We start from the raw sequence: 27,306 nt of genomic DNA, 5'->3' as shown, positions 1-27,306 counted from the left end.
TCGCTTATTGCAAATCAGTGTTCTAAGTTATGGACCAAAAGACATCATGTGCTGCAGAAGTTGAAGGGAAAATCAAGAGCAGAGAGTCAGGGCCGATGAAGAGTGTGAGGTTTGAATAACGCACATGGGCCCCATAGTCATGCAGCTCAAACCAAGCATGTGGTCAGAATGGGAAATGGAATTACATGTACAGCCTCCTACCTCTGGGGAGCCTTGAGAGTGTTTGACTATAGGAATGAATAAAGGGCCAGGTGAGTTCCATGACCTGCTCTGAGTTTCTCAGCAGAAAGTGTGCAGGAGGAAAGTGATCATGACCAGATAGTACTTCTTCATGTGCTAATCCCTTAGCACAAGGACCGAAGATCTCATGGGAACTATTCTCAAACCACCCTCCCCGTAGCCTTCCTGGATTACCTTCCTTCTTAAGGTCACCATCATCTCCTCTGCTGAGGGCAGAATGATTGGCCATGCCCTGTGTGCAAGAATTCAGGCAAAGCAGAAGCAGCAGCAACTGGCTTTCCACATCGACATGCGCTGTTCACCTGCTACCTCTTCGCCATCCTTAACCTTCTAGAATGTTCTTCCCTATCTTAAAAAGTAGACCGGTCTCCCCTCTTCACCTTGCCCATGTCTCCCTCTTCTGGCCTCACAATGCCTTTCACAGACGTTTGTCTGTATCCGCTTTCACCACCCTGTAGCCACAAAAGAGCATGGTTTTTGGAGTCATATAGTTCTGAAGCAAATCTCGGGCTGATGGCTTGTAACTTGGGTGTTTAGTTGGATTGCTCTCTGGTGCACTTGGACTCAGAAAAGTCATCTCCCTGAATTAAGAATCAGAAGATATGTTGCACCTAGAAATGCCCCAATGCAAACGTCCAGCATAAAGCACGTGTCAGAGATGTGCTCTGGTGTTGATATGGTTTGAGTACATCTCCCAAAGACTCATGTGTTGGGAGCCAAGTTCCAGTGCAAGGAAGGGCAATGAATGGAGATGTAGTGGAAGGAGGTGGAGCCTTAGGGAGGTGATGACGTCGTGGGGTGCCTCCTTGGGAAGGGATGAATTTAGTTCTTGCAGGAGTGGGTGTGCTCTCCCAAGAGGAGGTTGTTATAAGGAGTGAGCCCAGCCTTTCTCCGGTCACTCACACACTTGTCCTTATGTTTGGTCACTCACACACTTGTCCTTAGGGCACAAAGCTGATTCCCTGGCTGCCTGTCCACCGTGCTGTGTGATATGGCTAGGCACCCTTGCCAAACACCGGTGCCATGCTGTTTGGGTTTCCCAGTCTCCAGAATTGTGAATTGAATCAACTTCTTTTTCTTCTTGTTTTTTAAATTAAGTACCCAAAGTAGACTGAAAAGCTGCTTAATTATAAGAGTGTTCATTAGAACACTCTTCCTTTTTTGCTAGCTTTCGTGTGAAAAGGCAGCTCAGAACGGTGATTAAGGGAAAAGGCGTGGACTTCCTGGAACCCTGCTGGGTGACCTGGGACAAGTCAGTGAACCTCCCAGTGCCTGGATTTCCTTACCAGTAAAATAGAGAGAAAAGTAAATCGCACCCTAGAGAATGGTTACAAGATTAAGTGAATTTATTTTTTTCTAAGTATCTCGGGATAATGTCCTATAAAATATTAGTATCAAATATTTGTTGATATAGATTTTAAGTCCTGTCAGGGATTTCCCATAAGCTTATCAACTCCTTGATGACAGGAACTGGGTGATATTGGTCTTTAAGTTCTAGGACTTAGCAGAGTATCCGGAATACAGGGATTAATTAGAAGCTACTTTGGAAATGAATGAATAAAGATGTGTGGTGGTGCCCCATGGGTCCTGGTCGTGGTGCACTGGGAGGAATTCTGCCTCCCTGTCCCACCCCCCACTCCACTGCTCAGCCCATCTCAGAGACATAGACCAGCCCAGGCTACAAAGATACAAAGATAGACACACGTGGAAGACTAAATTAAATTGCAGGATGAAACGCAGGAAGATGACATCACAAATAACCCCTCGAAGAAAAAGAAACCCACACTCATTCCGTGCATTCTCTGGAGGAAATGCACTGTGATTTACTCCTGCAAATTACCAGCTGTAAAATATTTACAGCTAATTCCCTCCACCTTCCAGGGTGGCAATGGCGAAGGGAGGCAGGTTCAGGCAGTAAATGCAGGATGCCATTTCCATTTCAGTGGCTCTGTTTTCTGCAGCAACCTCAGGCGACAGCGTCATTTATATCCTACACACACACACACACACACACACACACAGTCTTTTCTGCATATGCGTGGCTCTCGATTACAGGCAGTTGAGGTTTGTGTGGTCGGCATTATGCATTTATGAGCCAGAGCAAACATTTTTACCAGTGCTAGTAATTCAGGTGGGGTGCAGGGAGAGAAGCACAGGAGCCTTGCCTGGGATCCTCAGATGGGTTGGGGGAGGGAACGGGTGCACAGCTGGGAAAGAAAAGTTCTGGCCATCTGGAGGCACCTGCTCTCCCAGGCATGTCCATGGAACCCGGGAGCTCTACACAGAAGTGCCCCAGGCGCTAGTCCTCGGCCTTTTTCTCATCCCTGTATGTGCCTCCGTGTTTACCATCTGTAGATGTTGTCCATGTCCAGATATTTCTCCAGCTCAGATCTCTAGCTGACTCACATGCTCACTGCTTGGCTGACATTTTCATTTGGCTCTGAGTCTTCTCCAGCCTAGCATGCCTGAAGCAAGCTCCTGACCTCCCTGGTCTGTGCCCAAGCTTTCCCCCTCTCAGTGTCTTCCTCCAAGTCAGTCAATACTTGGTTCTGCCAGTTGCTCAGGCCTGATACCCTGAAGTTACCCTGCCCCAGCCTCTTCCTCCTACATCCACGTATACATCCAGACGATGCTGGCTGTTTCTTCCGGATCCGAGCAGAACCTGTCCGCTTCTCCACTCCCGTCATCATCTCTTTCCTGACTTCCATGATCGCTCCCCTGTGGGTTTCCTTCCCAATGCATGAGTTAAGGCTGTCCCTGGAAACTCTGCTTCTGACTGTGACACAGTCCTGTGCTCAAAAATGCTGAGAATTCCCCAGTGCATTCAGAATGAAATTTCATCACTAGGCTTGTGGTACCTCTCTGATCGAATCTCCGGGTGCCGCTTCCCTCTCTCCTCCTCTCTCTCTCTCTCTCTCTCTCTTTTTTTTTTTTTTTTTTTTTTTTTTGCTAGGCAGAGTTAGAGAGAGAGACAGAGAGAGAGTTATAGACAGTGAGAGAGAGAAAGAGAGAAAGGCCTTCCTTCCATTGGTTCACTCCTCAAATGGCCACCATGGCCAGTGCTGCGCCAATCTGAAGCCAGGAGCCAGGTGCTTCCTCCTGGTCTCCTATGCGGGTGCAGGGACCCAAGAAACTGGGCCATCCTCCACTGCCCTCCGGGGCCACAGCAGAGAGCTGGACTGGAAGAGGAGCAACCAGGACTAGTACCCGGTGCCCTAACCAGGACTAGAACCCTGGGTGCCAGCTCCACAGGTGGAGGATTAGCCAGGTGAGCCAAGGCACCGGACCTCTCTCCTCCTCTCAAGCCACACAGACCTCCTTCTTGTCTGTAAGCACACTGAGAGTGCTCCTACCTCAGGAGCTTTGCACCACACATTTTCTCTGCCTGGAACAGGCTTCTCCAGCGAGACACGGTTTATTTCCTCCAGTCTCCTCAAATGTGCGTGCTCGTATGTGTGTGTGTGTGTGTGTGTGTGTGTGTTTGCGTGTGTTTAGGTACGGACGAACTTCTTAAGCAACAAGCAAAAATGTTACCTACAAGATAAATATTGATCAATTAAAGTACCTTAACATTAAGCTTTTAACATCAAAGCCACAAAAATAAAGTGGTAAGTCAGGCTACAAACCAAGAGAAGATATTGGCAGTCTATATAATAGAGAAAATAGTAGGACTCAAAATGTATACAGAAAGTTCCTGCATATCAAAAAAGAGAACAAACAATGCAATAGGGAATGGGCAAAATCTATAGATGTTTCACCCAGGAGGAAACTCATGTCACCATAAACACAGGAAAAGATCTCTTAAATGCAGGGAAATTCGCATTTAGACAGTAGGACGAATTGAGTAAGAAGGAGGCAGGTGAACCCCTATGCACAAGCAGAAGTGGTGTAACCTGCTCTACACATTCTGTAAACCAAAGTGCCATGCCCTGATAAAGGTGAGCATTTCCATTATTGGGAATGCACCTTAAAGAGCTCAGTGCCTTTTTTTTTTTTTTTTTTTTTTTTGACAGGCAGTGTGGACAGTGAGAAAGAGAGACAGAGAGAAAGGTCTTCCTTTTGCCGTTGGTTCACCCTCCAATGGCCGCTGTGGCCGGCATGCCGCGGCCAGAGAGAATCTTTCATCTGCTGGTTCACTCCCCAAATGGCTGCAACCTCCAGAGCTGGGCCAGGCTGAAGCCAGAAGCCAGGAGCTTCATCCAAGTCTCCCAAGTGGATACAGGGGCCAACCTCCGCTGCTTTCCTAGACACATTAGCAAGGATCTGGATGGGAAGTGGAGCAGCTGGGATTAGAACCAGCACCCTTACAGAATGCTGGTGCTGCAGGTGGCGGCTTTACCCACGACAGCACCGGCCCCTCTTCTCATTCTTTAAGCAATACAGTATTGCATATTTACATAGCATTTACATCGTACTAGGTATTCTTGGTCATCTTCAGATGACTGAATGTATGTAGGAAGATGTGTGTGCAAATACAACACAATTTTATATAAGGGATTTGTGCGCAGGGGTCCTGGACAGTCCATTACAGATACCACGAGGTGACTGTAAATGTGTATATATGTGTACTTATAGGTGTATGTGTATGTATATATAGTGCACATATATGTGTACATATGTACAAGTACGTATGTATAGTATGAGTATTATGCGCATGTTTTACATATATGTGTGCATTTGTTGCATCGTATATTGCAGATATAACATATGTGTGTGTGTTTAGATATTCATGAGACACTGTACAGAGTTGGAGGCCTTCAGATGGGGGTTCTCTGAGCAAGGGTTGGCTCAGTCGCCAGCAAGGGAAATGCAGTTCAAGAAGTTGGACTAACACATTCAAAAGGACAAGGTGCTGTACTCAGGAAATGAATGCAGAGAGTATGAGACAAGGGTCCAGACCGTGGCTGCAGCACAGGACCCCTCACAGAGGAGCTGAAACCCAGGCACTCACAGGCCCTGGGGGATGCATACTCCTTTGAGTTTGTCCCTCTCCTGTTCTTGCTCACTTGCACCAAACCCCATTAATCTCCACATGTAATTATTTTCACATCAATATTTTTCAATGTCCAAAGCTTGCATGAATCTCCACCTGTTCTAGTGCTTGAGAGGCAGGAGGATTCCTGGCAAAGACATGCCGTAGCATCTGGAAAAAGCAGGGGGTTAATCTGATCCAAGCATGCACACTTTTCCTGGGAGTCGACGTTGGCCCTGTTCCCAAGGAGCTCACATTCTGGTGGAGAAAACAAGAAAATGCATTTGTACCATATGCTGTGATGGGTCAGTAATGGAAATAGAGTCAGCCACAGGGCAGAGGCCAGAGTGGGGAGGTGGCCTGAACCTTGAGCTGAGGCCGGAAGGGTGACCATCAGTCATCTGAGGGGTAGAAACAGAGCACATGGATCCTATTAGAGGTTGGTGAAGGGACATAGGTACTACTCTGTTACATTAGGAGGCGGAGTACAGTTTGGCAAAACACCATGGAGGCAACTTGACCATATTTATGAAAATCCTCAACCCACAGACTCTCATGGCCCAGCAATTGGACTTCTCAATGGCTATGTTAAGAAGATGCAAGACAATTAGCATAAAGAGGCAGGTGGAAGGTTGCTCACGTCAATCTTATTTGTAATGGAAACTTGGTTAACATTGAAGGATCTTCTATAGGAGGGATGGCTAAATAAGCAACTGTTTGCATACACCATGATGCATATTCATTTTAAAAGGGGGTGTGTCATGAAAGGGAAAGATCTCAATAAGTATTATTAAACAGAAAGCCAATCCTAGAATGTTATATACAGTTTGATATTACTTGTGTTGTTAACATACTTCCACTCACGCACTCACTCAAAACAATATTCTATATATAAACCCATAGAAATTATGTATAACACATACTGATATATAATAATGTATGCATACAATAAATAGATAATTTTCTGGAAGATACCAAGATGAGTGGGTCCATGCTCTGTGGAATACCTGGAAGCAGGGTTTGGAATACTTTGGAAGCAGGCTTCCAAAGAAGACTTTAACTGAAACATGGGGCTCTGAGGAGGAGTGCTGAGCCATTAGTCTCACTGATAAAGGCCAGAGCTTGTCTGATGGCTGCCTGGGAGCCTTGAGGGGTGGAATTCATGGTAATTGTTTTCTTTCTTTTTTTTTTTTTTTTTTTTTTTTTTGACAGGCAGAGTGGACAGTGAGAGAGAGAGACAGAGAGAAAGGTCTTCCTTTGCCGTTGGTTCACCCTCCAATGGCTGCCACGGCCAGCGCGCTGCGGCCGGTGCACCGCGCTGATCTGAAGCCAGGAGCCAGGTGCTTCTCCTGGTCTCCCATGGGGTGCAGGGCCCAAGGACTTGGGCCATCCTCCACTGCACTCTCTGGCCACAGCAGAGAGCTGGCCTGGAAGAGGGGCAACCGGGACAGAATCCAGCACCCCGACCAGGATAGAACCCGGTGTGCCGGTGCTGCAAGGCGGGCGAATTAGCCTAGTGAGCTGCGGCGCCGGCCGGTAATTGTTTTTCAAGGCACCAAGCCAGCCTGTTGGACCTGGAATCGGAGAAGGGTATCAACCCCAAAACTCAGGGTAGACACAGATTTGAGGCTTCTTGGGCACATACTTAGCTACAGAAGCTGACAAGGAGAGAAGGAGCTGTCCAACAAGGCAGCTAATTAAAGATATGTTGAGCTGTACTGTGGCGCACACATTCTGGAGACTGTGCAGAGTTAAGTCCAGCGAGAAGGCGAGAGATCAGCTGGGAGCCACGCACTGCCTCCCTGGGTGTGACCTTTCAGACAAAGCACACACTCACCCTCCCTGGGCTGCAGTGACAGCTTCCGGGCAGCAGCACTTTGGAGGAAAGTGGGTTAGGAAAACAGCAAGGGGGCAGTTATTTACCCAAAAGACATGTAGAGCTTCCATGACATGTTAAAATGATTGTGGGTTGATTTTTTTAAGAGAAAGAAGGATGCAGGCAGTATGATCAGACATGTAAAAAAAAAAAAAAGACTGGATACTTTTACTCATCCTCCTACAACCACAGCCAGCTGCACACCCCCACCCCGTGCCTTGACTTCCCCAAGGCCGCCCCCCCCACTTAGATACCAGAACCTGGCTAGGACTGGACTCCAGTTCTGGCAAAGTCTAGAAAAGCAGGTGCAGAGGGAGATTGGGTTGGTACATGCTTCTACCACAGCAGAGAGCTGGAATATTTACTACGGAAAAGAGGAAGGAAAAGTCCTAGCCCTGTAAAAAGATGGAGACCAAAATGATGGGGACAAGGGAAAGGAGGACTTCCTGGGTGCAAGAACTCTGTGCAGATGGGAACGTGCTCAGACGGTGCCCACCCGCTGTCCCTGGATCCCATCTACAGCCTGAATGAGATACAGCTCTCAGCTAGTGGGTGCTTGGCTATGGAAATTAAAAACCAGGAAACACAATTAGGCAGACACGGGGGTGAGAAAATAATTCCCTTGTAATCTTTTTGAAATATCTTATTTAAGTCCCAGGAGAAAACCCTCAGTTTGGTGCTAGCAGGCCTTTAACAGCTAACATTGTTACTTTATGGTGCAGCACGTTAGGCGGCTACCTCTGATGCCGGCATCCCATACAAGTGCCAATTCAAGTCCCAGCTGCTCCGCTTCTGAACCAACTTCCTGCTAATTCACCAGGAAAAGGAGCAGATGATGGTTCAAATACTTGGGCCCCTGCCACCTATGTGGGAGACCAGGATGGAGTTCTGGGCTCCTGGCTTCCACCTGGACCAGCTCCAGCTGCTCTGGCCATTTGGGGAGTGATCTTGTAAATGGAAGATGGTTTCCCACCTCTCTCTCTCTCTCTCTCTCTCTCTCTCTCTCTGTCCCCTCTGTGTGTGTGTGTGCAAGACCCTGCCTTTCAAATAAATAAAATAAACTTTAACAATAAACAAGGTGATTTCCTGTAACAGTAAGCCAAACAGAGGGGAAGAAGAGACAGATATGAAGGCGGGAATGCATGGGATGGGAGATTGCTCTCTGCAGAGGCCGTGTTTGAGCTGAGACCTGAAACAGTTATGGCAGGAGTAAATGGAAGGATGTGTGTATGTGCGTGTGTGTGTGTGTGTGTGTGAGAGAGAGAGAGAGAGAGAGAGAGAGAGAGAGAGAGACCCTCGATGGGAAATTAGCATACATGAGTATCTGATAATAGGAGAATTTTCATAGCAAAGTGTGTGTGCATGTTTGTGTATCTCTCTCTAGGTGTACGCTGATCTTGCCTGTCTGTCATTTCTCCATCTGTTCTATGATCAGACTGATTGGTTTGCAAATCTGTTTAGTATTTCATGCGCCCCAAGCTGTGAAAGTCAAGACTAAATACAGGCGCAGTAGGTCGCACTGATGAATTTAGGATTGTATTTTTACACCAGTGAAGCGCGAGCTCTCAATTCAGGGACTGCACTTCCTGGAGGGAACCGCTGCAGGACAGCCTGGTGGGCTCTTCCTTGGGCGCCCTGTAGAAACGGTCATCCCGCAGTCCTGGTCAAGTGTGGGGGAAGGGGCTTCTGGGCTGTATTCGCTCAGCCCAGAGGGTAAACCCCCTCCAATGCTGTGTCTCTGTTGCAGCCACACTCTACAGCTGGTGCATGGCAGTATGGCAAAACACATTCGCTCTTCACAGTGACAGTCACACTTGTCATTCCTATGGATGGATGCTTCCTTCTGAGTGACTTATTTCATGAGTTTCCATAACCGGGCGTGATTGGCCCCACCAACACCCTCGCCAAGAAAGCGTCCTGTGTTTTGACCGAACATCATCTGTCTCACTGACCAGGTTCCTTCAACCGCAAGGAAGACACGAGTGCAGATTATTTAAAAAAGCAAAGTTCATTCTCAGGATGCCCATGAGGGAACAATTAAGTGACCTCACCATCAACACAGGTCCTAAGGTGGCATTCCCTGAGAATGTGCAGTGAAGAAACAGGCTTCAGAGGTAACAGCAACACTAATTAACACGTGTGCAGAGCAGTTAATTCCTTTCAGGCACCCTGCTAAGTGCTTCCTAAGCAATAACTCCTTCGAACCTCCTAAAATATGCTCTGAGATCTGAGCTCTTGCGTGTGAGCCCTGTTTTATCTGATGAGGAGACTAGGGTTTGCGGTAGTTTGGTGGGGTTTCCACTGAGGTGGAATGGCAGAGTGGGGGATGGACAGGGAAAGCAGTCAGCAGCACCAGCAGGAAGGACATTCGCCCAGGGTGCTCCGGACCTCTGGCTACAAATGGTTTGGGAATGATGTGCTGAGCACATCACTGGTGGCGGCTCCATCAAGAGCATATGTGGGGCTGGCGCCGCGGCTCACTAGGCTAATCCTCCGCCTAGCGGCGCCGGCACACCGGGTTCTAGTCCCGGTCGGGGCGCCGGATTCTGTCCCGGTTGCCCCTCTTCCAGGCCAGCTCTCTGCTGTGGCCAGGGAGTGCAGTGGAGGATGGCCCAGGTGCTTGGGCCCTGCACCCCATGGGAGACCAGGAGAAGCACCTGGCTCCTGGCTCCTGCCATCGGATCAGCGCGGTGCGCCGGCCGCAGCGCGCCGGCCGCGGCAGCCATTGGAGGGTGAACCAACGGCAAAGGAAGACCTTTCTCTCTGTCTCTCTCTCTCACTGTCCACTCTGCCTGTCAAAAAAATAAAAAAAAAATAAAAAAAAAGAGCATATGTGGGAGCATTTTGAAAGGCAAGTGGGAGGAAGCACAGGGCAGCTCTAGACAAGGCAAGATTCGAATGCGAACTTGGCAGATTCACCTCCATACAGAGCCATGTCTCTGTTGCTTCGAGTCTTAGTGTTAGGATAGCCCAGATGATTTGACACTGCCGGGCTTAGAAATGCATCAGGGTTGCAGAAGCTGACCCAGCGAGAACACCCAGGGCTGAGATTATCAGCAGGATGCAGGTGAGGAGGAGGGAGGGCTGGCCACATCCCTGAGACAGTGATGGGCTGACACACAGCTGGGGGCAAAGCATCAGACGGAGAGACCTGGGGCACAGGCTTCCCCCCGCAGGAGCCCTCTCACGTCAATGTTTGTTAAACTCTGAGCACAAGGTGCCCGGGCAGACAGTTTGACACCTCCATAATCATTTCACTGTTGCATGTGCCCTTTGAAGCATTGAGTCTGAGGACGGAAAATAAAATGAAACCACTAATAGAAGTTGGCGTGTGAGGGGTCTGCAGAGGGTTGCTCTTAGCATACCTACGAGGGTGTTCAAAAACTTCCTGGAAAGCTGGGTGTCAAAGGATTTGAAATCCATGCAAAACTGCTTCATCCTATGCATTTCCATGAAATTTTGGAAGTACCTGGGTATGGATACAGTATCAGAGAAACACACTTCAGATGGATCCTCAAGTGGGGGCAGATAAAATGTGTTCCATAATATTAATCTGAATCAAGGAGTATCTTGTCTTAGAACCTCTGGAGTGAGATGGTCTAATTACAAAGGAGAGAGTCATGGCAGGGAGGGGGGAGTCTTACCAGCTGGAGGGTACTCTTGGAAGCTAAGGGTGTGGGCAGGCAACAGTTTAGATTTTTAGATCCATGCTTCCCATCCTGTGGTCTTGAGAATTATTGCAAGGGACCTTCACATTCCTATAATAGATACCAAACATGATCAATTTAAAAATCTCATGTAAACATCCATAGGTACATGCATGTGCAATACACACACGTACACACATGAACACACATATGGCAGCCATTAAAAAATGTAGAATCAATGATGACTCAATCACACGTGCATTTCAAAGGATTGTTGAATTCATAGCAGCTTTCTTCCATATGTGCTTTTCTAAAAGAAATCATTTGAGAAAGTCAACTGCTCTCATCAGGTGATCTACTGTTAATGACAGGTGATCATATTGGGAAAAGTTCGGGATGCCAGAGAGAAATGGAAACAATGCCTAAGATTTGTGAAGTGTGAGGTGTGTGTGGGAACTGTGTAGTGGCTGAACGCTGCCCAGAAATGAGGCTTCCTGAATGCTGGGACACCCAGGATGGCAAGGAGAAGGTTTCTAATAATTCCTTGGGTTGGATGCCAAACCGAAGCACCTTGGTGTTCCAAGCCTGGGTTATGTCACTGTCCACTAGAGAGGTGTGTTCTTTGACTCAGTCGTCATTTACACAGGGGTGCATATTGAAGGCAACCAATAATAATCTTTGAGATTCCAGGGGTATTCTTCATTCATTCAGTAGATAAGATTATTTTTGTACCTACTCTGTGCTCCATTACAAGCAGTGATAATAAGAGGGGGCATTTGCCAATACTTGAGCTGTTGTGATGTCTCGAAACTTTTCTTAGGAACAATTAGAAGATGCTATTACCCCCACTTAACAGATGATGGAACTGAGGTTCAGGGGTGTGAAATGAGTTGCTGAAAGCAAGTATGGTTCAGAGATGGAAACCCAGTGCTCAATCCTATCAATACCTCTAATACGATGAGAATATAGAAGCTCCAGAGGAGGCCACTGTAGAAGTCCAGAGTCAAGCTGTCCACTAGCCAGTGATTCCCAGCCCAGAACTCATGAACCACTCTGAGTTCTAAGAGATAAGGCTAGGAGCCGGCGCTGTGGCATAGTGGGTAAAGCCACCTCCTGCAGTGCTGGCATCCCATATGGGTGCCAGTTCAAGTCCCAGCTGCTCCACTTTGGATCTAGCTCTCTGCTATGGCCTGGGAAAACAGTGGAAGATGGCCCAAGTCCTTGGGCCCCTGCGCCTGCCTGGGAGACCTGGAGGAGGCTCCTGGCTCCTGGCTTCGGGCTGGCACAGCTCTGGCCATTGTGGCCAGTTGGGGAGTGATCCAGTGGATAGAAGACTCTCTCTCTCTCTTGCTCGCTTGCTCTTTCTGCCTCTCCTTTTTTCTGTGTGTAACTCTGACTTTCAAATAAATAAATAAATCTTTTTAAAAAAGAAAGAAAAAGAGAGGGTTAAGATTAGACCTCTCAAACTGTTTATCCTGTTTCAGAAGTACAAACTTCTTGAGGGCAAAATCTTGCTGTTTACCTCTTAATACCAGCGCAACGTCTGGTCCACTACAGTTGCCAAATCAATGAGCACATGAATAATTTTCTCTCCTTTATTAACTAAAACTTGGTTCCGTGTAGTGACCTTGATTTTCTCCTATTAAGAAACACTAGAGAACAATTTGTATTGCTCTGATACATAAAATACAGGTAAACAAGTCTGTAATGACTTGAACGTGATGTTGGTTCTAAAACTCAGATCTCATGAAAGAAAATGTGGGTAGTACAAGAGATCAATATGGAAATCTGTTAAAAGCATGGGGATGAAGGCTTTCAGCTCTCCAGGGTAGGCTGGCTTTTCTGCTTCCTCGAGGGGTAGACTAATGTCCTCATGACAATTTAGCCAGCTTGTGAGCTCCAGAGAAGGTACCACATACTCTGAATCCACCAGGACACTCTCTCTTTGGGACCTGGTGCACAAACCATAAAATATTTGACCAGCTCCTGACCGCTGAGGGAGTGAAAACACAATCAGAATTGGTGAAAGCTATCGAGTCCTCGTTATTAGCACTTGGAAGAACAGAGCTACGTTCGCAAGGCTATAAACCAACCTGCTCTAGAACGTAGCAGTGGCCTGCGGAGGGCCTTCTCTTTTTCCATCTTCCTTTGTCTTTTGTTGCGTCTCTGGACATGAAGGAAGCAGATGTTGTCTTGTGGGATAGGTAGTGTCTGTAACTTCTGCTTCTTTAAGTTCTGTCCAGAGTAGTTTGTGGCACTCAGATTTCTTCAGAAGTAATCATTTATTATTTTCCCAAGTAGTTCTGTTGACAATGTGTAATATATTCTCGTATTCTTCTTCCTCTTTTGGAATCTCCATGGATAGCCTACAGACTTGACTTATCATTTATGGTGATATCTTCAGAAAATCATCTGTATTGTTTTTGCTTGAAGAGAATCATCAGTAAAACAATAATAAAACAGTTCAATTCTGTGTTTGTATTACACTCAGAAAGGCAGTCAACCAACCTTACATTTCCAGCATCTGCACTCTGGTCCCTTCAGCTCCCACTGGCTTCCTAGCCATAAGCCCCCTCCTGAATTCCTTCACCCATCGCCTAGCAGGGTCAAAACTATGATCCCAACCACAAGCATTCACCAGCATCTATATTTCCCCTGTCTCTTAGTCATTCTTCCATAGCACAAAACCTTAACGTATACCTAGTCCCTGGATACGAGTAGCTTGCCATCCATTCATATATGGTTTCCAACTTCTGGTGGATATCCAGCGTCTATTGACAGTTTTCTTTTAAAACAGATACATTCCCCCCAGGGTTTCAAGAAAGCTGCTTATTTTCCAATTCAAAGTAAATCTAACTTGAACCTGTATCACTAGTTTGGATAGAAGTTCTTAGTCATTACCCAGACCCACCCCTGACACCTCTTATGGAGCAGCCCAGGAGGAAGATGACTCCAGTCTTTCTTTGTCATATGTAGCAATATGTAGCAATACACATGGCAACACTAATGCTAATGCTTCTACAGTGTTTATCAGGAAGTAAAGCAGCATACACACTAACTCATTTAATGTTTCAAACAGCCTTATGAGATAGATACCTATTATCATTCCTTGTTATCTCATTTTGTGACTGTGTAATCCTAGACACAAAGAGGGTAAGTAACCTTCCCTAAGTTCCACATCTAAGGGCAGGGCCCAGAGTCACGCCCAGGCAGTCTGGTTATACCAGTGGCTCTCAACTGAGGACTGAGGGTGATTCGGACCCCTAAGAGACATTTGGCCATGTCTATAAACATTTACAGTTGTCATATCTAGACAGTGTTACCAGCCTCTGCAGGATACAGACCAGAGATGCCACTCAGCATGGCTCAGGGCACAGGACACGCCCCGAAGAAGGAATTATCCATCCCAAAACAATGACAGTACTGAGGATGAGAAACTCTGAGTTGGACCTAGATCTTGGAAACGTAAAGCTTCTCCGTGCTTTGTCCAAGATGCACCAGCATCTTTTATCAGGCCATATAATAGAGAAACTTCTTACCTCTCCTGGCAATACATATTAGCCAGATCTAGGGAGTCCAGGATGGGCTAAGTTCCCTTGGCGGTGGAGATGTGTGATGGGGTTTGGGGTGGTGGTGATGAATGCCTTACCTTCCTACCAAGTGAGTCTCCAGAGGCGAAAACAAACACATTTCACAGTAGGTCACTACAATCTATAAATCATCAGTATAGCATCCAGCTACAACCTGTGCTCTTTGAGTGCTCCAACTCCACTTCCAAGGCCCCAAGTTCAGCCTGAGTGTCCTCTTGGGTCACCGGGAATACCCAAGCCATCAGCCAAGAAACTTAAATATTGCCCTCCCTGATTCCATCCACAACCAAGCCACCAGGTCTCATGACCTTGTCAGTTGCTCTGTCTGTTGTTACCGGAGATTCCATCTCAGAGAGTGCCCATCTGCCTGCTGGGCTCTCATTCCCCTGCCTGGGGTCAGCATCCGGCCCCCCTCCTCCAGGCTAGTGCTCCACTTCCTGCCATCCTTTCCTTCATCTCACTGAGTGGTGGGAGGGAGAATGGGCTCTGCTAGGTTCCAAAGCCCAACTCTGCCATGTAGGAGCAGTGTGATCTTGGACAAGGCACTTAGGATCCTCTGAGCCTGTGTTTGATCCCAAGGGGAATAATGAGTGTCCTTCTCTGCCCCCTTCAATAGGGCCGCTTCCTCTTCCACCTTGATGGAGTGTCCCTGGCAAAGGTCAGCATAAGCCCTCTGATCCCAAATCCCTGTACTTGCCTTGCACAGACTTTAAAACAACAGACACCGCTGAGAGCTGGATTTGCTGTCTTCTCCTCCAGTGCGGTCATGGGTCATTTAAACCTGGGATTCTTTACGCCTTCTCTCCCAATTATTTAGACTTTGCGTGTATCCTCAACACCCCATCCCCTTTATTTCTTCTTCTCGCCCTTCTAATCATCTTCCTCTTTTGCTTCTGCCCTGCTTCCTCCTCTCCTCTGTGCTCTGCCTGCCTGTCTCCTTTCTCCCTGGAAACACAGCTAAGACAGAGCAGATAAGAGACAGCCATCCTGACGGAGGTGCCACTTCTGACTGACAGACCACTCTAAGATATGGGATATCCAGGCCTTTCCTTGAAAGAACTTACAGACTTTTGAAGGACAGAGACCATGTATGCCTTATCATCAATACATAGCCACCATCTGCTGCATTACAAGCACCAATAAACAGCTGATGGAATTAATGGGAGAGTGACTATAAACACAGCCCTTTCATTGTACAGGAATTTGTGGCCCAAGAAGGGGCCATCCCTGTTCTAACTTCATACAGCAAGATAGTTGCTAAGTCGCACTCAGTCTCCATTTGCAATGTCAGTTTGCTTGACAGCTGTGTTGGCATGAAGGCATGCTACTTTTCTTGAGTCTCTGTGTAAGAATGGGGATCCCAAATAATTTGACTTTTTTTTTTTTTGCCTTCAGGAATTTGGTTATTCATGGAACTTTAAACCACAGTGAACTTTCCAGAAGAACTGGGCAAGGCAAAATCTTGGCTATAAATCACTGGACAGGGTTCATTTTCTCTCACTCTGTTTCCACACCTCTATAAAGGGCTCAGTGAATCGGATGGTCCTTGTGACACTGAACCAAAATAACATGTGAAATTGCCTTGCTTGGTGCTTAGCAAGTAGCACTTGCTCAGTTGAATTTCTAAGTGAGTTTTCTTCCTTGGTGCAGAGGAACAGGCCCTACCTCGTGCCCTTGCTCTAACCACCATTCTCTTGGGTTATAGTTCATCAGGAGGGCTCAGAAAATATTGCTAATTTATGCATCATTTATTCAACTGGATAATGCATTTGGGAAAATGTAAGGTGTCCACATAGCTCTAATTCAGACAAACCAAAGGCAAGCTCTGCCACTGACCCTTCCAGAGAGAATGGGCACTTTATAGCTAATACGGGTGATTGCCTTCTCCCTCGGTATTCATGATGGCATCCATTCGCTTCAATTGAGGAGGCCCTGGAGAGACATATCACAAATTGAATGATGTAGCTTGATCTGGCAAGAATTTCTAGGGATTCTGGCTTGTGTCTCTGCAACTCCCAGTGGAAAGTCAGTGACAGCCACCTTTATAGCACACATAATGAGTCTCATTTTAAGATTCAGTTTTGCCACCTCCTAGCTGAGTGACCTTGGGCCAGTCATGTAACCTTGCTCAGGTTCTGTAGTTTGATTAAACACTGCCAGGCAGTTAAGCAAGGGCTCAGAGTATGGTGCAAGCAGACCTAGGATTGAGTTCTCATTTCTGTTCTTATGGTTTGGGACAAACTAATCAGTTTGATTGAGCTACTGTTTCCTGATCTCTAATGTGGAGATAGATAATGGTCCTTCTTACAAGAATTGTTTCAAAAATTAGTAGCTAATATATTGAGATATATGGTATATTAAGCATTATTCTCAAAATAGATTTACTTTATTTATTTTCAAGCAGAATAATAGAGAGGGAGGGGGGAGGAAGAGAAAGCAAGAGCAAGAGAGACCAGTCCTCCATCTGCTGGTTCACTCCCCAAATTGCCAGAATGGCTAGGGCTGGGCAGGTTGAAACCAGGAGCCAGGAACTCCATCCAGGTCTCCCAAGTCAGTGGTAGGAGCCCAAGTACCTGAACCATCATCCGCTGCTTTGCCCAGCACAGGAGCAGGGAGCTAGATTGGAAGTGGAGCAGCCAGGACTCAAACTGGTGCTCCAACATGGGGTGCCAAGTATCACAAGCAGAGAAGTCACTGTGACCTCTGAACTTGAACTCTCAATCACATGACCTAGCATGGGGTGTGCATTTGCTAAGTGGTAGTGCTCGCTCCAGGCTGCAGGATAACCGTGCCATGCTTATCATTGTTTCTTGGAGCCCCCGTCTGCTTCTGACCTGCATGGCAGTGGGGTGGTGCTTAGCAAAGCACCAGCACAGAGAGAAAGGGGGTGGGGACAGGACGGAGCGTTGGATGGAGCCTCATAAACATTTGGGGCTGTGAGAGCAGCTGTGTGATCTTGCGGAATGATTCTCACTTCAGGACTGTGTGTTGACGCTGATGTCACGGCTGCTCTGAGCACCCAGGATGCTGTTAACGAGGCGTTCCAAGCCCAGATGCAATGTTTTCTCACCATATGGCCGGCACTGAAGTGCATGGTCTTTCAGACACGGATGGCATGTGACTCCGAAGCACTGAGCCCTCGTGCATGGAAAACTTGGTTAGAGGAGCCGTATCCTTCTGAGTGCCCCAGTACTCCCGACTTCCAGGAACCGTGAATTCATGTGTATGTTACTGACTTCTGCATCCATTCAATCCAGGTAGTTGTGGGGCAGCTGCTCAGTGGTGGGTACTGTGTTAAGCACTGGGGATTCAAAGGTAGATAGAACATTGCCTATGGCCTCAAAGACACTATTGGAAGCCCTGGAGTGCAGGGGGTTATCAAGGACTCTGGGAACTAGAAGGAGTAGGGAAAATCTTTGTAATGGAGTTCTTTATAAAGGTCACACCCAGCATCCAGACACCTTTCCTATTTGAGAGAACAAAGGACAGGTCTCACCTTGTACAGCAGTGGTAAAGAGGGGAAGACATTCTTCTCCCTAGCAAGTGGAATGTGAGCACAGGACATAAATGTTGACATAAATGTCAACACCTCCAACCTGCTCTTCCTTGGCTCTCACTCTCGTATCAAGATGGTTATTCAATACCTCCAATTGGGTGTGTTACAGACATCTCATAGTTCAAGTCCACAGTCAGAGTTGGCTTCTTCCTCCCAAGCCTGCTTGTTTCCCAGTGTTCTGTACATCAGTAAACTATGACTTGGAGTCATCTGTGACACACCTCACCTCCACTTCTTCCCCATCACTCACCACCATTGGCCTCATTTTAAAAATACAACCTGGGGCCAGCACTGTGGTAAAGAAGGTTAAGCCTCCGACTGCAGTACTGGCATCCCATACGGATGCCGGTTCAAGTCCTGGATGCTCCACTTCTGACCCAGCTCCCTGCTAATGCACCTGGGAAAGGAGCAGAAGATGGCCTACATGCTTGGGCCCCCGCACCCACGTGGGAGACCCCGAAGAAGCTCCTAGCTCCTGGCTTTGGCCTGGCCCAACTCTGGCTGTTACAGTCATCTGGGGAGTTGAGCCAGTAGATGGAAGACCTCTCTCTCTCTCTCCCCTCTCTGTATCTCTTCCTTTCAGATAAATAAGAACTTAATCTTAAAAAAAATAAAATAAAAAATAAAAATGCATCCCGATTCTGTCCACTGCTGACCATGTTGCCCTTTGCACGTACATCCAAGCCACCACCGTCTCTACCTGTTCTCCTGAAGTGCCTGTTGTCAGGTTGCTGGCTTCTATTCTTTCCATACTCTTGTTTGATCACTGAGAACCATCCAGAAAAAAAAAATTAAGTCACCTTCTCTCGTTTAATGTTCTTCCATGGCTTCTTATGACATTTAGAAAAAAACGCCAATGTCTTTCTCCTGGTCTATAAGACCCTCCATGGTATACTCCCTGCCCATCTCCCTGGCTCTATTTTCTGTCTTTCTTAAGTTTGCTGAGTTGTCTCCATCATTACTGGTCTTTCTATCCTCTAGCACACCAAGATTGGAAAAACATGAGCATGTGGAAACTTCACATCCCATTGAGAACTTTCTGAAAACTTGGAGAAAAGAAAATTGGGGATGAGAAGAGCCTGAGATGATGCAGGGAAATCAGATCCAACAAGCAGGTGGAAGGGTTGGGCTTCTCCAGTAGAATGGATCTTTCCCCTCGTCCTGTAAGGAGAGAGACCAGGATGATACAGAAATATTTCTTGGACGTGAGGTGCAGTAAGAACCCTGATGAAGAGACAAGGATGGAGGAAAGGAAGGGACTTCAACACAAACCTGCCCTTAGGAATGGACTAGACTTAAGAGAGGAAGTTCATGGCTTGTCATCCATCCATGTCTTCAACAGAGATTTATTGAGCCCTTGCTGTTTGCCAGGAACTGGTGTTGAATTATGTTTGCTCAACCGCTGAACTATAGACAAAAGACGCATTCACTCGTTGGGACCTTGGAAAGTATCTTTAGGCTCTGAGCCCATTTCCTTCTCTGTAAAACTGCAGTCATAATGATACCCGCTCTGCTGATTAAAATGGTTCATTGTGCGACGTTATAAAGAGCGCTGCACTTAGTCATTTGGTAGCTAGACTGTAGCTGTGTGGAGGAAGGGACTATGTCTGCTTGGTTCACTGTTGCATTACTGGTAAATGATGCTTTATGGAGTGTATGTGTGCTCATATGTAGTATGTATGAATGGATGAAGGAATCAACACACAGAGTTCTGAAGCAGTTTAGGACAGGGGAATGGCTGCTTCGTGGATTCTGAGCTGATACTGGACGTCTTCTTCCTGACAGAACAGACTGAGTAACTGATGCCACAACAGTTGGCTCTGGGCTCAAGGAAACAGTCCCAGCACTCGGGCCCAGATGCAAGAACTCTTCCAGATGACGAGTTTTGATCTCACATTTGTAGCATGACCCCCAAAGCTGTTTAGGCTCTCTCTGCCTTCTTCAGAGCCTTCTGCAATGCCCCTTCTCTTGCTCCTTTTCCCAACAAGCACCAAGCTAGGCACACACTGTCTCCTAAGCTCTCTGGTTCACATGGTGGGTCCCATTTTAGCCCTGGTACTTCAGATAGAAGAGCCAAGAGCAGGGCTGGTGCCGTGGCATAGTGGTCTAAGCTTCTGCCTGGGGCACTGGCATCCATATATGGGCACTAGTTCATGTCCCGGCTGCTCCTCTTCCAATCCAGCTCTCTGCTGTGGCCTCGGAAAGCAGTAGAAGATGGCCCAAGTCCTTGGGTCCCTGCACCCACATGGGAGACCTGGAAGAAGCTCCTGGTTCCTGGCTTTGGATCAACCCAGCTCTGGCCGCTGCAGCCATTTGGGGAGTGAAGCAGTGGATGGATGACCTTTCTCTCTGTCTCTCCCTCTCTGTGTAACTCTACTTTTCAAGCAAATAAATAAAATCTTTTAAAAAAATAAAAGAGCCAGGATATACCATGATCTTGATGGATTGACAATTAGTTGAATCACAGGAGATGCGTTCAAACAGAACTCCATAGGAAACAAGCACTGAGGTCTAGGTATAAGCACAAAGAATTCATGAGAAGAAAACCAAGCAGCTGCCGGTGTAGTAAAGAAAACTACCACAAAATAAACAAGTAAAAACGCATCCAAGGGAACAAAATCTGGAAAATGCTATGGAAAATGGCTATTTTGGGGGTGATTTTTTTGCATCAACATTTAGTTAATACAGTCAGATCTCTGTATCTGTAGGTTCCCAGGCAATCCCCCTGATTCAGCCAACATGATTGAAAATATTGGGGAAAAAATTGCATATGTATTGAGCATGTACGCTTTCCTTGTTATTATTCCCTGAACAATACTGTTTAACAACTATTTGCATAGCATTTACATTGCATTAGGTATTACAAGTAATCTAGAGATGATTTAAGGCATTCAGGAGGTTGTAGTCCATATGCAAATAGACAGTCCCCAGATATGATGGTTCCACTTCCGATTTTTCCACTTTACAGTGATGCAACAATGATATGCATTCAGTAGAAACTGTATGTCAGAGTTTGAATTTTGATCTTTTTTTGTGTTGCCAATATGTCACGTGTTATTTGCAGTGCTAGAGAGCAGCATCAAACCACAACCCTCAGCCAGCTATACAGTCATGAAAGAGAGCAACTGATACTCTGCAGTGTACTGTGTTGCTAAGCTATGATACTTGGCAGGTTAGGTGTATTCCATGCGCTTTTGGCCTCTGATATTTTCAGCTCATGATGGGTCTGTTGGGACAGAACCCCATCTCCAGTCAAGGAACATCTTTAGTATGTCATTTCATGTAAGGGCTTGAGCATTCGTAAATTTGGTGTCCATGGGGAGAACGGGGTGGTGCTGAAATTAATCCCTTTGGGACACCGAGGAATGACTCTATTTGTATAATGTCAGCTCTATAAAAATCTAATCTCTCCATTGAAACAAAAACCAGACGTGGGTATGTTCTTCATAGTCAGACGCAACTAATTAGCTCCCATGTTGGTCAACAGCTCCTCGATCAGGTAATAAACTGTGATATAGCCTTGAACCAGCATTTACCAATTGTTTAGATCAGTCCCTTAATTCTTGAGTTTTTCAGCTTTTCCATTTGGTCAAATATATTTTTCTTCCATTTTTCTCTAAAAATTGCTGTGAAAATGATCTTGGGTAGCTGGATTCAGTTTAAAAATCCTGGCATTGATTGGGTGCTATCCTAAGTGATTTACCTGCACTATCACATTTTATCTGCATGACAGTCCTATGAGGTATTGGACTCTGATTAACCGTCGTTTTTAGATGAGAAATTGAGACTCAGCATGAGCTCTTTAAATTCATTGAGGTGTCATGAGTCATTGGAATTCTGAAATCAGGCAAATGTGGTTCCCAAAGGCTGTGTTCCCTGGCCTTGCCCTCCCCAAAGAGACAGTTACATCAGTTGAGGACCAAACAGGTATAGCAGGTACACAAACATAAAGACATTCAGAGGAATAGATCAGCCCAACCCAAGTGTGATTATTTATGTCCAGGGCTATTGCTTTGATCCAAAAACTCCATGCTGCCCAACATTACACTCTAACAAGGTCTGACTCCACATGAATTTTTCTACCAGGCAAATTCTTCTTGCTTAATAAAAGTGCTTGCCGAGAAAGCTCAAAACCCAGTAGCAATTAATTATTGACAGAGCATGTGAATGAGAGATAAAAGAAAAGTCATTCTTTCTCCACACACGCGATAGTAAATAAATTTAATTATGGTAGGAGAAGCTAAGGGATCTTCGTCTGTATTAAGTTTTATTAGCTGAGACATTTAAAAGCATGTCATCATAACAAAAAGGTCTTGTGTAATCCTAAATGTACCACTTTGGTGCAAGGCTCAGAAGTGAATAGACTTAATGGAGCACATGGTGGCAGATGGCCCACTGTACCAACAGTATTGAATAGGTTTATTGTCAATTAACTTTGGTCTACCTATGCCTATAGCAAATTGAGTGAATAAGAGGATCACTGTCCTCTGATAGGCCTGCCATGTTGCAACTAGGAGGAGAAATGCTATCAAATCCTTTAATATCTTGAAGCTCCCAAATAAGATAAGGCCATGGTAAAGACAAACAGGGATAGAGCAGTGGAGGTGCACAAGCAAACGTGGTAAGAGACCTGAGAGACATGGAGTTGTGTTACAGGATACAGAGCAGCTCATTGGGCAACCTTGGGATCAAAGAAAGAAGAAAATCTCATACGTTGAACCAGACCTGCGTATATGCTTTTTTTTTTTTTTTGGACAGGCAGAGTGGACAGTGAGAGAGAGACAGAGAGAAAGGTCTTCCTTTTGCCATTGGTTCACCCTCCAATGGCCACTGCCGCCGGCACGCTGCGGCCAGCGCATCGCGCTGATCCGATGGCAGGAGCCAGGTGCTTCTCCTGGTCTCCCATGGGGTGCAGGGCCCAAGCACTTGGGCCATCCTCCACTGCACTCCCTGGCCACAGCAGAGAGCTGGCCTGGAAGAGGGGCAACCGGGACAGAATCTGGCGCCCCGACCGGGACTAGAACCCGGTGTGCCGGCGCCTCAAGGCAGAGGATTAGCCTAGTGAGCCACAGCGCTGGCTGGGTATATGCTTTCACTCTATCTGTCACTTCCTTCTCGACCGACCTGGAGGTGAGTGTTAGGATTTTACAAATGAGGAGAGTTAGGCTTGGAATGCGATTGCGTTTGCTGCGATCACCAAGTCTGTTTGATTTGCTTGTCCACCCCCTGTCCCTGAACTTCTTTCTATCCCCTTGGCCAGTCATCATGCCTTTGGACAAAGTCGGGGGTCAAAACAAACTTTTTCTTGAAGGGCAGAAGGGTCAATACATTAAGTTTTATGGGCAATACAGTCTCAGCAACATGGACTTGACTGGGCCACTGTGGTGCAAAGACCAGTATTGAGAATGCATCAATATGTAACTGTCACTGTGCTTCAATGCAAGTGTATGTATGAGCATTGAAATTTGAATTCCATACAATTTTGATGCAACACAAAATGTGTTTGGTGTGTTTTTCTCAACCATTTAAAATTACAAGTCATTCTTCATTGAGAGTCCTGGAAGCACAGGAGGTGGGCAGTAGTTGGCCAACCCTTGACAAGATCATCTTGGAGGTTTTGGGATTAGTCAACATTTTGTGAGACCACTACAACGATAATAATATTCTTGATTTATTAATTAAGCTCTTACGCATGCTAGATTCTGTGCTAAATACTTTCCAAACATTATCTCCTTTAATCCTTACACTAGAGTGTAAACTTGGTACTATCATCATCTCCATTTCAGAGATCAGAAGGCTAATACATAGATAAATTAAGGGTGTATCTAAGTTAGCTCTAACTGAAAATAGGTGGAACAGCAGTTTAAACCCAGAGGTATCAGGTTCCCAAGAAAGAATGCACAAGCCTTCTGCTGCCTTTTCTGATAATGCGTAGTCAAGACTACAGTCAGGATGCATGGGTACAAAGAATTCCCAAGTGGTTATTGATTTCATTTGGTAACTCCTCACTAGATTATTTATATCATGTATGTTATGCAAAGAAGGTAGGGTATTTCTGGATAGGAATAACCGAGCTCTTCCTTTTTCCTCCTTATTCCAGAAATGTGATGCCCAAGACATTGGATGGGCAGATAACCATGGAGAAGACGCCTAGTTACTTTGTCACAAATGAGGCTCCTAAGCGCATTCACTCCATGGCCAAGGACATCAAACTGATCGTGGTGGTGAGAAACCCCGTGACCAGGGCCATCTCTGACTACACCCAGACCCTGTCCAAGAAGCCTGAGATTCCCACCTTCGAGGTGCTGGCCTTCAAAAACCGGACCCTAGGGCTCATCGATGCCTCCTGGAGTGCCATTCGAATAGGCATCTACGCTCTGCACTTGGAAAACTGGCTCCAGTATTTCCCTCTCTCGCAGATCCTCTTTGTCAGTGGCGAGCGACTCATAGTGGACCCTGCTGGGGAAATGGCCAAAGTCCAGGACTTCCTAGGCCTCAAGCGCGTGGTGACTGAGAAACATTTCTATTTCAACAAGACCAAGGGGTTCCCTTGCCTCAAGAAGCCAGAAGACAGCAGCGCCCCGAGGTGCTTAGGCAAGAGCAAGGGTCGGACTCATCCCCGCATTGACCCAGATGTCATCCACAGACTGCGGAAATTCTACAAACCCTTCAACATGATGTTTTACCAAATGACTGGTCAGGACTTCCAATGGGAACAGGAAGAGGGTGACAAATGAGACTGGAGCCATGGAGAGAAGGCTAGTGAATAGCTCAGGAGGTTCTTCCCCCGAGTCCTGAAGCCCCTGGCCCCCACCCCAGGTTCTGCAGTTTGGGCCTTGCTGGAGAGCCACGCACATCCCCTCTTTGGTCTGGTCAAGATTGCCTCCAATGCTATCAGCTTAGGCAGAGTGGGTGGACCCTGACATCCTCTTGGAGGAACCAGGCTTCCCTGGGCAGCAGCATCTGGTAGACCAGATGGCCCCCCCGAACCCACTGCTCATTCCTGTCTTCTGCTAGTTCATTGCAGACCGAGGATAAATAGCTATCAGTGGCAGAGACAGTGTCATGAGTGATTATTCAAGTGGCAGAAAGGTGAAAGAAAGAAGGTTTACTTTCTGGAGCTCTGACTATAGTTTGAGGAGGTTGGGTGCTGGCCCTGTGTCTGGCAAAGGCACCTGCTGTCTAACCCTCCTCTTTGGCTCCTCTCCACAATGCTGTTTGTGACTGAGTGTTGGGGGACTCCTAGGAAGCAAGATCCTCCCCCTAAGTTGTTTCTAGCCTTCTCTCTCAATGCCTCGTGCCACAACCCTGACTTCCTCCCTCCCACATCATGAAGGGAGAAGCATGTCTGTTCCTCACCAAAAACAAAAACAAACAAAACAAAAAAAGCTGACAGCCTTGGAAGCCTTCTTTCTTAGAACCCCCTAAGGAGAGTTCAGCTTCTCTCTTCATGGGTATCCCGGATCATGGAGAAGCTTAGCATGTGCCCTGGTGTTAGAATCTGGAAGCAGTGTTGCTCTGAGGGGGGTGTTGCTACTGATATCAAAGCCCTGTGGTTGTCAAGATGGATGACCTTGTCTAGGGTGGAAAGATGACATCCAGTCCTCTTGGTGGAGGGCCCCTACCCTGAAGACCCTGTCCCCCAAGTGCCATGATTCTGAGGCACACTTTGGGGATGGTCTCTGTCCCCTAAGTCCCCAGAGAGACAAAGAAGAGACCAGAGAGTTGCCCTATCCGTTGTTATGAATAACCCACGGTGATCCAGTGGGGAGGGGACCAGCCCATCCTAACGTTTGTCCCCCACCCTCTCGGGGTCATCTCATGCTTTATTTTTTCTATTCAGAGATGGTGTACGTTGAGGCAGTGGCAAGAGGGATGACTCAGTTTGTCAAGTCCAGCTTCTCCGTAGTGGGGGAAGTTCAAGGACTGTCTGCAGACACTCCCATCAAGGGCTGCCAAATAAAATGTCCCTTTCCATTAGTCTGAGTCCATTACAATGCAACGTTTGACATGAAGCACTTGTTCACAGATCTCCAAAATCAGGAATTGTTCTAGTAAAATTGGAAATTTGTATGAATGGGGGGGGAGTTAAATCTGTTCAGCTGTTATTAAACTGTCATTTCTCCCACTCAGTGAAAACTGTGTTGTTATAAAGCTTAATGCAACCTGATTAATGGGTTTCAGTGGTGTGTTTCTGCTGGTCACTTTCATCCCAATTCCAACCTTGCAATGCTTGGAGCACTTTTTCTGTGGAATGACCAGAAAGGCCCAACTTCGAGAGTCTTTGGGAGATTCTGTCTGTAGAGTGACTCATGGTTCTTGCAATAGCACCAAAAAAAAAAAAAAAAAAAAAAAAAAAAAAAAAAAAAAAAAAACCTTGGCTACTGAAAAGGATGCATCTTGCCCTACCTTGATCCTGGCAAGACCAGGACTGCTATGCCAGGTTCAGAAAGAGCCTTGCATTGTGTGTTTGATTGTTCTTAACAGATAAGAAAGTGGTTATTAAACTAATGCAACAAGTATGCCTTCACTGTCAACATAAAAGAAGGTATAGATCAAAATGTCTATGCATACACACACACACATTTAAAGGAAGAAAATGCATATTTGTTCAGAAGGGTGGACTGTGGGACTGATTGATGTGGGTCCTTGTTTTATAAGCAGAACAAGGAGTAGGTGAGCTTCAGCCCTGATGACATGTGGGAGTCAACTGTAGAGTTTGTTCCAGAAATGGTTTCCTGAGTTCTAACAGAAGTGGCCCCCAGGGTTTTATGGCTTCTGCGTAGGACAATTACTCTTTTGCAGTTGAGTCACAGCTAGGTAAGAGGTGCCCTTATAACCCAGATTGTCAAGGGGTTCCTGGTGGAAGGAAGGTGCTCAGGGTATTCACTTCCTGACCAAGAACGACCATTACTCCATCCTACCCCTAGTCTTTTCCACTCTGGATGCATACACAGTGACTCACCCCTCAACCACACCTACTCGCCATGTCCCAGCTCCCTAGCTATCTGCCTGTCTCTGTAAACTTAAAGCATCCATATCTTACTTGCGGCTTCCAAAGAAGCTACTCTGTGTATGTTCATATAAATATGTCATGTAAGTATGGCAGGCAAGTTAACATTTTCAGAAAAAGGTTTATTAATTGATTGACTGATTGATTTGAGTCAGAGTTACAGGGAGAGGGAGAGATAGAGAAAGACAGGAGCTGGGAAGAGAGACAGGATCTTCTGTCTGCTGGTCCACTTACCAAGTGGCCACAATGGCTGGGGTTGGGCAAGGCTGAAACCAGGAGTCCAGAATTCTGTCTGGGTGTCTGGGTAGCCTACATAGGTGCAGATCCCCAAAGACTTGGGCTGTCTTCTGCTGCTTTCCCAGGCACATTAGCAAGGAACTGGGTAGGGTGGAACAGCCAGGACTCAAGATGG

At 46.5% G+C, this 27,306-nt stretch overlaps 1 protein-coding gene across 1 annotated transcript in view; it reads left to right on the top strand.

Moving 5' to 3' along the window:
* HS3ST4 (heparan sulfate-glucosamine 3-sulfotransferase 4) overlaps nucleotides 1–26,051 on the top strand; it is a 424,128-nt gene extending 398,077 nt beyond the window's left edge. The window contains exon 2 of the mRNA XM_017342535.4: nucleotides 23,982–26,051. Coding sequence (XP_017198024.4) covers nucleotides 23,982–24,618 — 637 coding nt within the window. The 3' untranslated portion in view covers nucleotides 24,619–26,051. The remainder of the gene's footprint in view (nucleotides 1–23,981) is intronic.
* Nucleotides 26,052–27,306: the final 1,255 nt, after the last annotated feature.

Source organism: Oryctolagus cuniculus, chromosome 19 (assembly GCF_051225735.1).
Source record: "Oryctolagus cuniculus isolate XC-2025 breed Fujian yellow rabbit chromosome 19, ASM5122573v1, whole genome shotgun sequence".
In the NCBI taxonomy this organism is placed as follows: domain Eukaryota; kingdom Metazoa; phylum Chordata; class Mammalia; order Lagomorpha; family Leporidae; genus Oryctolagus; species Oryctolagus cuniculus.
Note: the sequence above shows the minus strand (reverse complement) of the source record. Positions and strands in the feature narration are given on the sequence as shown.